Source organism: Olea europaea, chromosome 1, assembly GCF_002742605.1.
Source record: "Olea europaea var. sylvestris chromosome 1, O_europaea_v1, whole genome shotgun sequence".
NCBI classification, from domain to species: Eukaryota; Viridiplantae; Streptophyta; class Magnoliopsida; order Lamiales; family Oleaceae; genus Olea; species Olea europaea.
Genome location: NC_036237.1, coordinates 6,423,300 through 6,439,763, shown reverse-complemented (window position 1 = coordinate 6,439,763; position 16,464 = coordinate 6,423,300). Strand labels below are relative to the sequence as shown.

General features: G+C 42.4%; 1 protein-coding gene across 1 annotated transcript; it reads right to left on the bottom strand.

Annotated features, from left to right (window-relative positions):
- Positions 1–10,645: 10,645 nt before the first annotated feature.
- Positions 10,646–13,022, bottom strand: LOC111388433 (uncharacterized mitochondrial protein AtMg00860-like). The gene is made up of 2 exons (XM_023013168.1): positions 12,524–13,022; positions 10,646–12,389 (listed from the first exon to the last, which is right to left on the bottom strand). The coding sequence occupies exons 1-2, from the start codon at positions 12,996–12,998 to the stop codon at positions 12,265–12,267; spliced, it is 600 nt and encodes a 199-aa protein (XP_022868936.1). The 5' UTR covers positions 12,999–13,022; the 3' UTR covers positions 10,646–12,264.
- Between the last annotated feature and the right edge of the window lie 3,442 nt (positions 13,023–16,464).

The window sequence follows — 16,464 nt, the reverse complement described above, 5'->3', positions numbered from 1 at the left end:
GATAGTAATAAAAAGAAGAAGAAGAAGCGGTTATACAGGCCTTTGGAAGAGGCAAGATTTTGCATTTCCACCAACTCTATGAGCATGATACCAGCGAGTGCAAAGACGCTCCTCGACGCCCAGATCGAAGCGACCCACATCCCTCCAGAAGGAACGAATATCCATGTAGATCCGCCTCCTCGAACAGGGGTGAGAGAAGGCATAGAGAGCAGTCACCCCAGAAAAGAGAATCAAGGGACAGAAGAGAGTCCAGATAGAGAGATCAAGCCCCATTTTCTGGAGGCCAAATCATCAGGGAGATCGACACGATCATTGAGGGACCTCACATCGGTGGCAACACCAGGAACACCCAAAGGAATTACACAAGGGAAGCAAAGGACCCACCAATGCTCACTTACATTGTCAACGAGTCCCAAGAGGCCAATAGGATGACCCCAATCACCTTCTCCCAGGAAGATGCACAAGGAGTTCACCACCCCCATTGTGACGCATTGATTGTTAGAGCCGTAGTGCAAGAAACGGGCTCAAAAGCATGTTCGTCGACAATGGCAGTTCGGTAAATATACTGTTCAGCTCCACCTTCGACAAGATGTAAATTAAACATGGGTTGATTCCAATGACCGATCCACTATTCGAATTTACTAGAGATAGCATCGTCCCACGAGGGTGAATTACTCTGCCCGTCGAGATGGGTTCAGCTCCTCTAGTGGCCCAACACTTCATGGAATTCTTGGTGGTAGACCACAGATCAACCTACCATGGAATATTGGGCAGACCCGCCTTGAAAGATCTTTGGCCTGTCACCTCCATCGACTACTTGTGTATGAAATTCCCAACTGAACATGGGATTGCTACGGTATGAGGCAACCAGATGGGCTCCAGGGCATGTTACTTAAACTCTCTGCGAAAATTGGAGCCCCGAACTGTTAACGCGATCATAACTTAAGTTGCTAGTGAACCCAATTTGGACGTGGAAATGCTCGACGTACCTTCGAATAGGAGGAAGACGTCTACATGGAAGAGGCCCCTGAAGAAGGGCACCCTCTTGATGAATTAGATCCCCGGATCATTGACTCCGAGCCAAATGCAATCCCAATGGAAGAACTTGAAACCTTCTTTGCCAACCCAGAGGATCCCAGTCAGGTCCTACGAATAGGAAAGGCACTGTCCCCCGAAACAAAAGAAGAAATGGTGAGTTTCTTGAAAAGGAACTTGAATGTCTTCGCTTGGAACCATGAAGACCTGGTGGGAATAGATCCAAGGATCAGTTGCCATCATCTTAACATCAACTCCTCCTGTGACCCACATAGGCAGAAAAGACGTGCCCTCAACCTAGAACGGTATGAGGCGCTGAAAGATGAAGTACACAAACTTAGCCGCAGCGGCTTCATCAAAGAAGCCATCTATCCGAAGTGGATATCCAACCCGGTCCTGGTGAAGAAGCCCAGCGAAAAGTGGAGGGTGTACGTAGACTTCACAAACTTAAATAAGGCATGCCCTAAAGACAGCTTCCCACTTCCAAGGATAGACCAACTTGTGGATTCCGCCGTCGGACATGAACTATTGAGCTTCATGGATGCATACTCAGGGTATAACCAGATACCCATGTTCTGACCTGATAAGGAGGCTACATCATTCATCACAGACAGAGGACTGTACTACTACAAAGTCATGCCCTTCGGATTGAAAAATGCTGGAGCTACATATTAGAGGTTGGTCAACATGACGTTTGCCGAACTCATTGGCAAAACCATGGAGGTCTACGTGGACGACATACTAGTTAAAAGCCTTCAGGCTAATGAACACGTAAGTCACCTCGACCAAACCTTTCAGATACTTAGAAAATATAAAATGAAGTTGAATCCCCTCAAGTGCACCTTTGGAGTGGCTTCGGGTCAGTTTTTGGGATATATTATAAACCAAAGAGGAATCGAAGTGAACCCAATGAAGATAATGGCCTTGCTTGAAATGAAGTCACCTCAGAAATTAAAAGAGGTCTAAAGCCTCAATGGTCTGATAGCTGCACTCAGTCGCTTCATCTCCAGAGCTACAGATAAGAGCTTACCTTTCTTCAATGTGCTGAACTAAGGAAAGAAGTTCCAATGGACTTCTGAGTGCGAAGAAACCTTCCAAACGCTGAAGAAGCACTTAGGAAAGGCACCCCTGTTGTCAAAACCTCAATCAGAAGAGCCACTACTACTGTACTTGGCGGTTTCAGACAGGCGGTCAGTGCTGTCCTAGTAAGAGAAGAAAACGAGCACCAGTTATCGGTACACTATGTTAGCAAAGCACTCCTCCCAGCTGAAACACGCTACCCAGACATGGAGAAATTGGCACTCGCTCTCATCACAGCCTCAAGGAAACTGAGGCCATACTTTCAGGCCCAATCAATTGAAGTTCTCACCAACTTCCCATTGAAGCAAGTGCTGCAGAGAACAGACACATCAGGACGCCTGCTAAAATGGGCGATCGAGCTTAGTGAGTTCGACATACTATTCTGACCTTGACATGCCATCAAGGGCCAGACCCTTACAGATTTTATGGTTGAGTTTGCCAAAACCCTAGAAATGGAGGTGACAATGGAACCAGTCGAGCCCCCAACATGGAAACTGATCGTAGATGAATCTTCAGGAGAGGCTGGCTCTAGGGCAGGGATTGTCTTGGAAAGCCTCGAAGGCCACAAGCTAAATTGCGTAGTAAGGTTCGACTTCAAAGCCTCGAACAACGCTGCTAAATATGAGGCCCTTCTAGCAGGCCTTAGACTGGCGAAGGAAATGCAGGTCAGAAGGCTCCTACAAAGCAGCAATTCACAGCTTGTAGTGAGTCAGGTCAATGGAAACTTTGCGGCCAAAGATAGTAGCATGGTTGCATACTTGAAATTGGTTCTGGACCTAGTTCCTCATTTTGAAAGGTTCGAGCTGATTCAAGTCCCACGCCTAGAGAATACTCATGCAGACGCCCTGTCAAAATTGGCCAGCAGCAAGGATTCAGAGCTACTAAAGGTTGTCCCCATTGAACACTTATCGAAGCCCTCCATTTTCAGAGGTAAAGAGGTGTTATGGATAGAAGGCACTCCGTTATGGATGCAACCCATCATCGCCTACCTTAAGGACCAATCACTACTAGCTTCTAGAAGCGAGGTAAGGAAGTTAAGAAGAAGGGCTGCATACTTCGTCCTACAAGAAGATGTCCTCTACAAAAGAGGCTTTGCCTCGCCACTTCTCCGTTTTGTAGGAGACAAAGAGGCCATGTATATACTCAGGGAAATACATGAGGAAATCTGCAGGAGTCATTCTGGAGGAACGGCTCTGGCACACTAAGTACTCGGGCAAGGTTACTTTTGGCCGACCCTGAAAATGGATGATTGTCAGTTTGTCCAAAAATGTGACAAGTGCCAGCGCTTCTCAAATATTCAAAGGCAAGCTTCTCAGAGCCTCTCCGTAGTGACCAGCTCTTGACCGTTCGCCAAATGGGGCATCGACTTCATTGGTCCACTCCCAAAAGGAAGAGGAAGCGTGACTTTTGCCATTGTTGCCATCGACTATTTCACCAAGTGGGTTGAAGCTGAACCTCTTGCCAAGATCATCGAGGCGAATACTATAGAATTCATCTAGAAGAACATCATTTGCAGGTTCGACATTTCCCAATCCTTAGTATCTGACAACGGGAGACAGTTCGACAACAAGAAAATGCGAGACTTATGCGACGAACTGGGCATAAAGAAGGATTTCTCAACACCTCCACAAGCAAATGGGCAAGTTGAGGCAGTAAACAAAACAATCAAGCATACCCTGAAAAGGAAGCTTGACACCTCGAAAGGGGCTTGGGTCGATGAGCTTCCCCACGTCCTCTGGGCCATCAGAACAACTAGCCGAACTGCAATAGGGAAGACACCCTTCTCAATGACCTACGGAGCCGAGGCCATGAGTCCGGTCGAGGTAGGAGTCCCATCGCACCGTCAAATGCACTTCAATGAGATCAATAATGAGGAGGCTCGAATGAGCGAACTCCACCTCCTTGAAGAAAGGGGAGGGATACCTCCCAGGTGAACTTGGCAAATTATCATAGAAAGATGACCCGCTATTATAACTCCAAGGTCAAAAATCGAATTGTTCGCCTGGGGACCTCGTCCTTAGAAGGGTCTTCCAATCATCAAAGCCAACTAGGTCCGGGGTGTTGAGACCGAACTGGGAGAGTCCTTACCGTATCCGCAGGGAATCCCGACCTGGCTTTTTTGAAATTGAAGACATGACAGGAAAATCACTGCCTCATCAATGGAACATCAAACATTTGGGGAATTACTATCAATGATGAGCTTGTTTTCCGATCCGAACTCAATGTTGCCTAGTAAATGTGTGTCATGATCCGATCTCCATTGTAACTTCCCTATTTTACTAAGTGCTGAAAATGTCTTAGTGAAGAGTGATGTAACTCCTCTAAGTAATGATACCTCAGTTGTTTGTCACATCGGTTAGTAAATTGTTACCTCAGTTCTTCAATATGTTAATTGATTCGATCTTCTGTTATTAACTGGTTATTGGTTAGAGGCGCTTAATATTTACTTAAGTGGTTGTCATTCATATACTTAAGTGTAAACAGCTCAACACAATAGAAAAGCAGAAGCAACTATACTTAACAAAAAAATTTCATTTCATTCATTTGGAATTGGATTACAAAAGAGGCTGAAGCCATTACAAAAATTGATTAACTCTATTCTGCTGGGGCATCTTCCGCCCCGGCCTCCGCCTCGCCTGCTATAGGGGCCTCTGGAGCATCCTCGACGAACCTATCAGGCCGACCTCCAGTAGTCCCACCGAACTCTTCCTCTAACGAGGATATGTCCAGAGTAGAATGGACCTCTTTTAGCCGACCCAATAATCCTTGGGCGCTCCAGGAAGCCCAAAAGTTTGCGAAGTCATCGTACAGAGGGTGTTCTTCGAAGTGGTCAATGAAGTTCTGTACAGCCACCTCCCCTGCCGACTTTAGCTCCTCCTTCAGAGAGGCGATCTCCTCAGCTTGGACATCCGCCCTCTGCCTCAGCTCCATCTTTTCTTTATTAGAGGCCTCCAGAGCCTCTGTTGAGAGCTGGTGGTGTTCATTTGCATGATCAACTCTTCGGGTAATAGCAGCCACCTGACACTCCACTTCATAGAGCTCCTTCTTCAGCCACTCTGTGTCCCTCTTGGCAGATGCCAACTGGGCCTCAGCCTCCTTCCTTCCTCTCTCTTCCTCCTCGACCTTGGTCCAGGCCTCCCTCACTACGTCACCATATTGCATCGCCTCCTCAAGGCACTTGGCGAGGTCCTCCCTCTTAGCGTTGAGATCTTCACCAAACCCTCAAGTTGGATATTTGTGCTTAAGGCTCGGGCCACAGAAGCACTGTTGGCCGCAACCAAGTCCTCGACAGTACAAGAGGCGGTGTAGTCTCTCCATTTCTCGGTCCAATACTTATTGTGGACCACCGCCACCGCAACCGTCTCTAGAGCAAGAGCCTCCAGCACTTCTTTCACTGGCTCTTCTGAATTGGTGCCCAAGAAGTATACCTCCTTCTAGGGACGGTCCCTTTTCCTCTTTGGCTACCCTGGCACTTGGGCAATGGGCACAGCAGCAACTGGCGACGTGGCCGGGGTAGGAAAAACCTCTGATGGCACAGGCGTCTTCTTTGGGATGACCACCATGGTAGGAATTGTTGTCTGCCTCAGAGCCGGAGGCGGCCTCGCCACAGTTGGGCGCTTCGAGGGGGCAGCAGGCTTCTTACCCTTCTGCAGTAGGTTTGCGTCTGGGTCCTCCGCCACCTCCTCCTCGGTCGGAGGCTGGAGCCTTTTGCTGGCATCCACCAGATCCTCCATCTGCTTTTTGTACGCAGAGGAGAAGGTCTTCAGGGCTCTCGCCTCTGCCACCATCTTTTGGATGGTTTTGAAGTTTGATCTCAGAGGTAGCTTCTTGTTAAAGTTATCTGTAAGGAAACAAGTACTTTAGTACAAATGTAAATAGTTCGAAAAGTGGTGAAAGATATTCGCTTCGGGACATTTACCTTGAGAGGCCATCAAATCGTGCGTCACGAAGTAGATGTTTTTTCTGATCAGTTGGTGGTATGATCTCATCTTTGGAGGCAACTGGTAAATGATGCAGATGATGTCGAAGTCGTCGATGGATAACTCACACCGAGGAAGAGTGCCTTCAAAAACAAACAGAGTAATTAAGATCCGAACCGAAGAAAAATAAACAAGAAACACAAAGTCATAGTACTCACTAAGTGTTGAATACTTCGTAGGGACCATAAGAAGCGCCAGGGGGTCCCCCTCCATTGTGTCCCATCTTCCAGCAGCCCAACACCACGAGCTCTTTCACTCCTTAATGGAGCTCGGCAGATCAAGTACGAATAGAGTGTGGGAACCCCATGAGGTCAAGTAGTACCAGCCTCTGATCTTATCCTCCCAGCCGCTACCTTGGGAATGTAGAGGGTCTGGAATACAGAAAAATGTATCTCTATCCCAAGCGACGCCTCCTTCCACAACATCCAGGAGCCCACCATTTGGCTCCAAGAGTTCGGGTTCAATTGGGTAGGAGCTAAGCCGTATGACCTAAGTACCATACGGAAGAAAGGGCAGATTGGGAACCTAAGGCCAGCCCTAAGGATCGCCTCGCTAATTACCACACACCCTGGCCTAGGGTAGTAGGCCCGCTCATCAGGTTTAGGTAGGATCAGATCTACACTATCTGAGATCCTATATTCAGCCCTAAGTCTTTCCAGGTCGGCACCCTTTAGCTTAGAGGGGTAATCTGAGGCCCCCCAATGCACAGATGTGTCTACTGGGCTATCTGGTCTCTTCCATATGTTCACCCCCCTAATAATCGCTTCGGCTATTTCAAAGGAGGTTGCCAAAATGGGCTCGTCCATCCTCACTAGTTCCAACCCCCTCCCCAAGCTACCACTACCCTCAAAAGCCATTTTCAGAAATGAAAAGTTTCAAATACTTATTGAAATTTTCGAAATGGAGTGTCCCGTAGCCGGAAATAGTCAAGAAACAACGTAAGTCGCCAAAAATTGGGATTTCTCGCTGGAAAGTGCTTGAAGAACGCCTGAAAATGCAAAGATTTTGAGAGTAAATGGGGTTTTTGATTTCGCAAAAGTGAAAAGCTCCAAAAACGCTCAAGTCCGCCTTTTATAGAGCGTCCCAGCTGATCTCTACCGTTGAATTCTAATGCAATCAATCTAGGCCATCCGTCGCATCACCAATTTAGGCCGTTGAAATGAATTGCTAGATTTGATCTATGCCTAGGATCTAGCTGTGACCTTCACGCTCACGTGAAACGCATTACCTCGATCACCATCAGCTGTCTACAATAAGTAGCCGCAACAGCCTTTTCTAGGAATGGGCATCGTACCCAACTGTCGCCTTGGAAACACGTGACGGCTGTCAAATCATTTAACGTCAGAGATATCCGCCTCAGATCGAGATCTTCATTCAACTTTACAAAGCTTAGATGCACCTGACGCGGAGTCCCCTCTGGGTCATCGCCACGGTAGCTGCGTTCCTTCCTAAGCCTTACAAAGCTTTAGTCATCTCCCAACGCGTCGTCCCCTGTGGGTCAGCGTACCGGTGGTAGATGAGCTCCTCACTCAGCTTTACAAAGTTTAGACACACCTGATGCAGAGTCTCCTGTGAGTTATCACCTTGGTAGCTACGTTCCCTCATAAGCTTTACAAAGCTTTAGCCATCTCCCCACGCGTCGTCCCCTGTGGGTCAGCGCACCAGTGGCAGATGAGCTCCTCACTCAGCTTTACAAAACTTAGACACACCTAAGGCGGATCCCCTGTGGGTTATCGCCTCGATAGCTACATTCTCTCCTAAGCTTTACAAAGCTTTAACCATCTCCCAACGCGTCGTCTCCTGTGGGTCAGTGCACCGGTGGTAGATGAGTTCCTCACTCAGCTTTACAAAACTTAGACGCACCTGATACGGAGTCCCCTGTGGGTCATCGCCTCGATAGCTGCGTTTCCTCGTAAACTTTACAAAACTTTGGCAGTCTCCCAACGCATCGTCCAGTAGGCAGGACATCGGTCTCAAATAAGTTCTTTCCTTACACAGTAATGAATCTTTAGCGAGTCTGCCTAAGGTCAACGCTTCGGTGAACACAGAAAATCGACCCACAAGTTCTCACAAATCACGATCCTTATTTCGAGGCGGACATACCCGATCGGGAAAACAAGTTCACCCATGATATAAATATTCATGCCTGAACTTGGGGGACCACTGTTACGCCCCATCTGAGCCACTTTAGAAAGTCGACCATTGTGTTATACGAGGTGTTCAACACCCATCCTATCTGAACCACTTCAAAAAGTCTACCACGGCGTTATACGAGGTGTTCGACACCCATCCGAAGTGGTTCCGAAGTGACGCCACCACCAATGTTGTCGATCTGCTAACGCACTGTGAGGCACAGACAATCTACTGAACCGACCGAAGCGTCCTCGCCCCTAAAGCCGAGGCACAGTACATTCCAAGGTTCTCTGTCAGAGGATCCGCTGTCAATTTCAGAAAGAGATCTATGTCAAGATCATTTCTGCCCCCAAGGTTTAATTGATTTGACGTCTCCATAAGCCTAATTGATGTGACCTATCAACTTTATGTCAACTTAATTCGGGAGAAGTAATTACCTGCCCACTCTATAGACGCAGCTGCTTGACGCCTATGAGCAGACTCCTCACACCATCAGATGCATACACGTGTTTCACATCCTACGGTTCTCCTCACTTATAAATACCCAAGGTTTGATAAGAGGCAGAGGTAATGAAACTCTTACAACAAAGCTTTCCATAACAAGCAAATATATATTATTCTCCCCACTATTTTGCACAACCTTGGTATTGTTCCGATCACTTGAGGCTAACTTGACCGTCGGAGTGTATGCGGTCGCCACCACCCTCGCTGGTTCCGGCCGTGTGCATTTGACCGTACGTTGACTGTGCGCAGAGAAGAATACGTGGAGTAACTATCGATTGGCCACGTGGAGGGTCCAATTTGCGAGGTCAACAACTATCATAAATCATTTTAGACTCGATATAAAAGAAAAATTACAATCAGTGTATTATTAATACCACAATAGTAGTCGTATAACATTTTTTCCCTTTTCTTCTTCATATTGAAAATATATGATCAAATAAAACATATATTTTGTATATAATTTGCCACCATCCTAACCTCATTTAAAAAATTATTTGCACTGTTTGTTGTGATTTTCCAATATCTTCTTGATAATTTTTACACAAATGCTTTTTACGCGAAAGTTTTAGAGGGGATGAATAAGTTATCATCATTTTCGGCATTTTACTACTACAAAAACTTCCCTATTGAAATAATTAAGTTGCAGAATTTTATTATTTTTTAATACTAAGCATATATAATATGGTATAATCTCTCGATGGTACGTTAAATTTTAAAATAAAATTTCAAAGCATGAAAATAAGAGAGAGAATGTGTGTGTGTATATGTGTATGTGTATATATATATATATATTAGCCAAATCAAACTTTGGGAGTAATGTATTTTGAAATGGTAATTGTTTGAAAAATATGTAGTTAAAAAAAGAAAAAAAAAATTTGAATTTACATGTAATATTATTTTATTGAAGAATGTGTGATTAAAAAGAAGTAATAAAAAAAGTATTTAAATTTTAATGGCTCGAAATAGGCTAAAATAATTCTTCTCCCACTTGCAATTATTAGCCAACGAGCATTGACTCTTGACAATGTATAAAAATTCTAAAATTTATTTTGATCAAATTTAAGCTATAATAATATTTTGAAGTAATTATTTATCTCAATAATATATTAAATTTTTCTTTATAATTTTCTTTAATTTTGTAAACTGATTTGATTTTAATTATCCGAAGATTTGGTTTAATTTTACAATGTATTTACTCTTAAAAAATTCTTTCAAAATCTTCCCATTCTACATCATTCTCACCCCATATTTTCTTCGGGGTAAATAGCACAAAACGTCCCTATATTTTAATATTATTGTGCAAAACGTTCCTACTTTTTCATTTTTGACGTTTTCACCCTTATTTCCACATTTCATTGCGCAAAAGGTCATTTTCATCAATTTTTACTATTTTACCCTCCTTTCAAATAAAATAAAAAGAAAATATAGAGAACTAATTGCAACTATAACCCTATATTTTCAAAAAAATTACAAATCACTGACAAAGTATAACAAATCTATACCATCATTTTATCCCCTCCACTTCATATCAAAATTAACCCATTTTCGCAGGAGAAATATTTTTGTCGGATCATTTTCACCATTTTTCCAATCACCTTCGTTTAAAATTATGGCAGCAGCTATTGGGATTCATAACATAAATCTCTTGTTTCTTTCCCATAACAGATCCACAAAGATTTTTTCTTCGAGCCCTAGTTTATCCTTGTCTAATTCCACCAAGAAAACCCCACAAAAGTGTGTATCTTCAACAATTGCTTCACGGAATCAAGCCATTTTTAAGGAGGACTTTGGAACAGCCTTGCTAGTAGAAGTAGCTTTTCCTTTACCTATTTTGGGAGTAAAGAAAAAACACAGATTTGTCTAGCCCGTTTGAGGGAGCAAGAACTTCCAATTTTTTATGTAAATCAAAAGTGTAGCAGAAAAGGTGTTGTATCTTCATTTCATTCCAGAAAAAATAGCAGAAAAAATTCAACAAATTCCCACAGAAATAGGGATAAAGACCAACATTCACAAGTTGGTTTTAACTACTCAACAACTATGCGAGACTTATTCAAGGAACTAAACATAAAAATGGAAAATTATTAACTTTAGGACATAAAACTCCTATCAGCTCCCTCCCCCTTAAATTTCAGCCATGTCCTCAAGGTTAATATTTGGGAACTGATTTTTTAAGTATTTCGCGATCCTCCCAAGTTGCTTCAGCTGGAGATGAACCTTGCCAATGCACCAAAACTTGCTGCCTCTTACCCCTCATTCATCTATCCAGATTTGCTTGTGGCAGAGGAATTAATTTCTCTTCAACTTGATCCATGACAGGAAGCTGTGTTATGACTGATTGATCACCAAACTTCTTCTTTAATAACGAAACATGGAACACGGGATGTAATTTTGAGGAGTCGGGCAATCCTTTGTAATACCTTGATAGGACTGTAGAACTTGGCAGAGAGTTTCAGATTCTGCCTCCTGGCTAACGTTAGTTGTCTATAAGGCCGAAGTTTAAGAAATACCCAATCACCTTTTGAGAATTCCCTTTCCTGGTGCCTTGAATCATATATTCGTTTCATTCTGGCCTGTGTTTGTTTGATGTTGTCCCGAGCAACTTGGATACTTGAGCTCCTCTTCCACTGCTGCTACTCTAGCTGTACCAGGAACATAAGTCAAAAGAGAAGGAGGAGCCCTTCCACATACCACTTCAAAGGGAGTGCTTTTGACTGATGAGTGCCAACTTGTGTTGTAGCAAAACTCTGTCCATGTCAACCATTTAGTCCACTGCTTAGGTTGCGAACTCGTGAAACACCGCAAATACATTTCTAATGTTCTATTTTCCACTTCAGTCTGGCCATCCGTTTGAGGGTGGTAACTAGAACTAAAGTTGAAATCTGTCCCTTGAAGGTGAAATACCTCTTGCCAAAATAAACTGGTAAACACTAATATCTATCACAAACAATGGAACGAGGCATACCATGCAACTTGAAAATATTTTCAAAGAATATCCAGCAACTCCAACGGCTGTATATGGATGAGACAAAGTAATAAAATGGGCATATTTGGATAATCTGTCAACTACCACAAAAATGGTTGTTTTACCATTGGAAGGTGGAAGTCCATCAATGAAATCCATAGAAATGTCTTTCCGAATTTGCTCGAGAATGGGAAGAGGTTGGAGAAGTCCTGTTGGTGCCATGTGTTCTGCTTTATTTCTTTGGCAGATGTCACAATTTTTAATAAAGTCCTTAATTCCTTTCCTTATCCCAACCCAGTAAAAATTTGAACGAAGTCGTTGTACGGCCTTGACAAATCCTTCGTGTGTGCTGCCATGAAACTGCCAAGTAATGTATGAATTAAAGGTGAATCACCAGCCAAGTATATCCGGTCCTTGAAGAACAGGATGCCATCTTGAAATCTCCAAGGTCCTATGGCTTCTCTGCTGCACCAATTTTTGTAAATTTGTATTGGAACGAATTTCTTCCTTGACAACATCTAGCCAATCCGGTACAACTTCGAGATTGCATAAAGTTCCTTTGGGTCCTCTTCATATTTCCTGGAGAGAACATTTGCAGCTATATTTTCCCTCCCACTTTTGTACTCCACCTCGAAATCGAATCCCATCAACTTGTATAACCACCTCTGTTGAGCCGTGGTTGTGATCTTTTGAGTCTACAAGTGGTTCAAGCTTTGATGATCAGTTCTTACAATGAATCTCCTTCCCAGCAAGTAGGATCTCCATTTTTGTACTGATAATACCAAAGCCAAAATTTCTTTCTCATAAGTAGATAACAAGAGGTGTTTACCTTGCAAGGCCTGGCTAAAGAAAGCTATAGGTCGATCTTGCATAAGGACGGCTCCAACTCCAGACCCTGAAGCATCAAATTCCACAATGAAAGTTTTTGAAAAATCTGGTAGAGCCAAAACTGGTGCACCGGTCAAGGCTTCCTTGAGTCTGGAGAATGCCTCCAAAGATACTTCATTCCATTTGAAAGAGTCCTTCTTGAGCATTCGTGTGAGAGGACCAGCAATCTTCCCGTAATTTTGTATGAATTTACAGTAGTACCCTGTCAATCCCAAAAATCCTCTAAGGGCCTTAGGTGTTTGGGGTTTAGGCCATGTGAACATTGTCTCAATTTTCTCTAGATCCACAGAAACTCCTTCAGTAGTAATTAGATGGCCAAGATATTTAACTTCCCTTTGGCCAAATTGACGCTTTTCTAATTTTACATGTAACTCATTGGCTTGTAAAATTGAAAATACAATATTTAAATATCCCATGATTTACTGTAAATCAGTATATCATCAAAAAATACTAAAACAAATTTTCTCAAATAATCACGGAAGACTTCATTCATAAGAGCTTGAAAAGTTGATGGTGCATTAGTAAAACCGAAGGGCATTACCAGGAATTCGTAGTGTGCTTGATGAGTTCTGAATGCTATTTTTTCCACATCTTTCGGACTCATTCGAACTTGGTGATACTCAGATCGCAGGTCGAGCTTGGAAAATACCTGTGCACCATGTAGTTCATCTAAGAGCTCATCAATTATAGGAATTGGATACTTATCCTTAATGGTACGCTGATTCAAAGCTCGATAATCTACACACATCCTCCATGAGCCGTCCTGTTTCTTTACCAATATGACTGGGGAAGAATAGGGGCTGTTGCTGTGTCGGATTATACCCATGGAAAGCATTTCCTTAACCATTCTCTCAATTTCAGCTTTCTGAAAGTAAGGATAACGATATGGCTTCCCTGAAACTAGGCCACACGCATGCTGTATTGGTATTTTGTGGTCACATGCTCGCTTGGGAAGTAACCATGTTGGTTGTTCAGCAAGTACTTTACTAAATTTTTGCAGAATCGACTTCACTTGTGGATGGAGTTCTTGCTGGACTTCACCTTTCTTTTCCTCAGGTACGAGTTCAAGTAAAATTCCTTTTGTCAGTCTTAGCTTGTAAATTTCATGACCATCAACCACCATGTCCTCAGTGCTTTTCAATCCATGGAGGCGAATAATCTTGCCATACAATTCAAACTTCATTACCAATTTAGACAAATCCCATTCAATTTTCCCAAGTGTGCAGAGCCATTGTGTTCCCAAAACAACATCACAACCTTCCAATGGCAGTAAATAAAAATCAGCTTGAATAGGATGGCCTTGCAAAATCAATTGAACATTTTTACACTTCCCTGGGCAAGATATTTTTTCTCCAGAAGCCACCATTACCTCCAAGTTATCATATGAGTTCGGTTGGAGGCTACCTTCATTGCTAGCTGTTCATTAATGAAGTTATGAGTGCTTTCTGAATCGATCAACACAGTAGCTTCTTTGAAAGTAAGATAGCCTCTAACTCTCATTGTTTTAGGATTTCGAAGTCCAGCAATCGCATAGAGTGAAATTTCTGGCATATCTGAAACTTGCTCCTCAGATGGTCCATCTTTTTCCATCTCCACATCGTCATCACTGTCCCCTAATGTGGCTTGGATAAAGAACAACTTCTTACACACATGTCCTGGGCCAAACTTTTCATTGCATTTGAAACACAAGCATTTGCGCCTCCTCTCATTTAATTCCTCCGTGGTCATTCTCTTAATAGGAGCTGGTCCCGAACTTTGGATGCGCGGTGCTGGAGTTGTACGAAGAGCAGGTTGCATGTTCTTGCGTTTGCTAAAATCTCTAGATTCGAATAGCCTTGCTAACCCTATAGCTGAGGACAGAGACCTTGGCTTGTTGGCTCTAACATCAGTTCTGACGGGTTCTCGAAGGCCTCCTACGAAACAACTGACTTGTCGAGATTGCTCCATTGGTCCAGCCTTAGCCAACAATTTCTCAAATTTAACCTGGTAGTCTTGTACTGAACTTGTTTGTTGTAAACGAGTTAGTTCAACAAAGAAATCCAAAAACTGTGTTGGCCTATACCTTGCATTTAATTCGTTGTTGAATTCTTCCCAAGTGGTAGTACCCAGCTTCTGTTTTAACAATTGGTACCATAGATGTGCATCGCCATCCAAATGAAATGAAGCTAATGCAACTCAATCTTGAACAGGGATTCCATGTAGTTAAAAGAATTGGTCTGCCTTGCTCAACCAAATGGTTGGGCCTCCTTTTCCTTCATAGCGAGGAAAATCAATCTTTGCCGTTTTTGGAACATAAGATCCTTACATTGAACCCTCAGAAGCATTTGCACGACCACCTGGTGTACTATGGGCTGCTGTTGAGTCCTCTATCCTGCCTGGAGTTTGCATTCTAACAGTAGAAGTAACTTTTCGTCAACCTATTTTAGGAGTAAAGAAAAAAACACAGATTTGTCTAGCTCGTTTGAGGGAGCAAGAACCTCCAATTTTTGATGTAAATCAAAAGTGTAGCAGAAAATGTGTTGTATCTTTATTTCATTCCAGAATAAATAGCAGAAAAATTCAACAAATTCCCACAGAAATAGGGATAAAGACCAACGTTCACAAGTTGATTTTTAACTACTCAACAACTATGCGAGACTTATTCAAGGAACTAAACATAAAAATGGAAAATTATTAACTTCAGGACATAAAAATCCTATCAGACTTGCAGAATAAAGATGCGCTTTTCCCAAAAAGAATTGGTTCAATTTCGGATATTGTAAAGAATTTGAATCAGGCTCCCTTATTAGTCCATCTATTCAGAAGATGATGGGGTGAGGTCCAAGAGAGAAAATGCCATTTTTGAAAAATATTTTCAACTAATTGCCCTTGTTGTATGCCTCTGTCGTTGCTAAGATGGTTGAGGTTGTAAAGAGGTGGAGAGGGGTCCTGATATGTAGTGGACGTAATAAAATGATGGTATAGATATGATATATTTTGTGAGTGATTTGTAATTTTTTGAAAATATAGGATTATAGTTGCAATTAGTTCCCTATGTTTTCTTTTCTTTTTGTTTTATTTGAAATAGGGTGAAAATGCCACCCAAAAAAAGGGCATGGACGTTTTGTACAACAACATTGAAAATTATGGACGTTTTGTGTTATTTACCCCTTTTCCTCGTCTCTACAACTTTATATTACTGGCGTACTCGTTATTGTTTTTATATAGTAATCTATATGCAAATATCTAAAAAAAATAGAAAGATACTACATTATCAGGGTAGATGATTACAGATGTTCTACAAGCCCTCTCTCAGTTGGTGGGCCAACATATTTTATTGCATTTTTTAAGGGAAAAATTCATAATTCAGGTGTATTGTTTACACCAATTCAAAAATCAGGTAGATAGTTTGAAATTTCAAAATTCATGTATATCTTAATTAATTAAAAATATCTACTAAATAAAGATAACAAAGTCACAGTTATACAATTAATGGTTACAGATTCATAGTTATAGATCACAAATTTATTCACTGGTCACATATTATCAAATTAATTGGTCACAAATCAAAAAATTTATAAGTCACAATTTATTTTTTAGTCGCGGATTATCAAATTTTAAGTTCACATATTATTTTTTTGTTATAGATTATCAAATTTTAAGGTTACAGACCAAATCATTGGTTACCTATACCAAACACTCCACTCTCGATCTCAATCCATCACCAATACTTAATCACAAAGCAATCAAATAGCTGGTCACAATCATTATTACACCCTGCCCTCGCCACAACATCACCATGACCACCGCCAACAACAAAAACGACCACCAAAACACAACGACCGACTGCACTACACCACACCACACTACATCCACAACGCACCATCGTCGCCACAACCATCG

Excerpts from the sequence above, each read along its gene's own strand:
- LOC111388433 (XM_023013168.1), bottom strand. The coding sequence starts at position 12,998 with ATGGGATATTTAAATATTGTATTTTCAATTTTACAAGCCAATGAGTTA. Across the intron at positions 12,390-12,523 it reads CTTTAGCCAGGCCTTGCAAG|ACTCAAAAGATCACAACCAC; the intron begins GTAAACACCTCT and ends AACCACTTGTAG.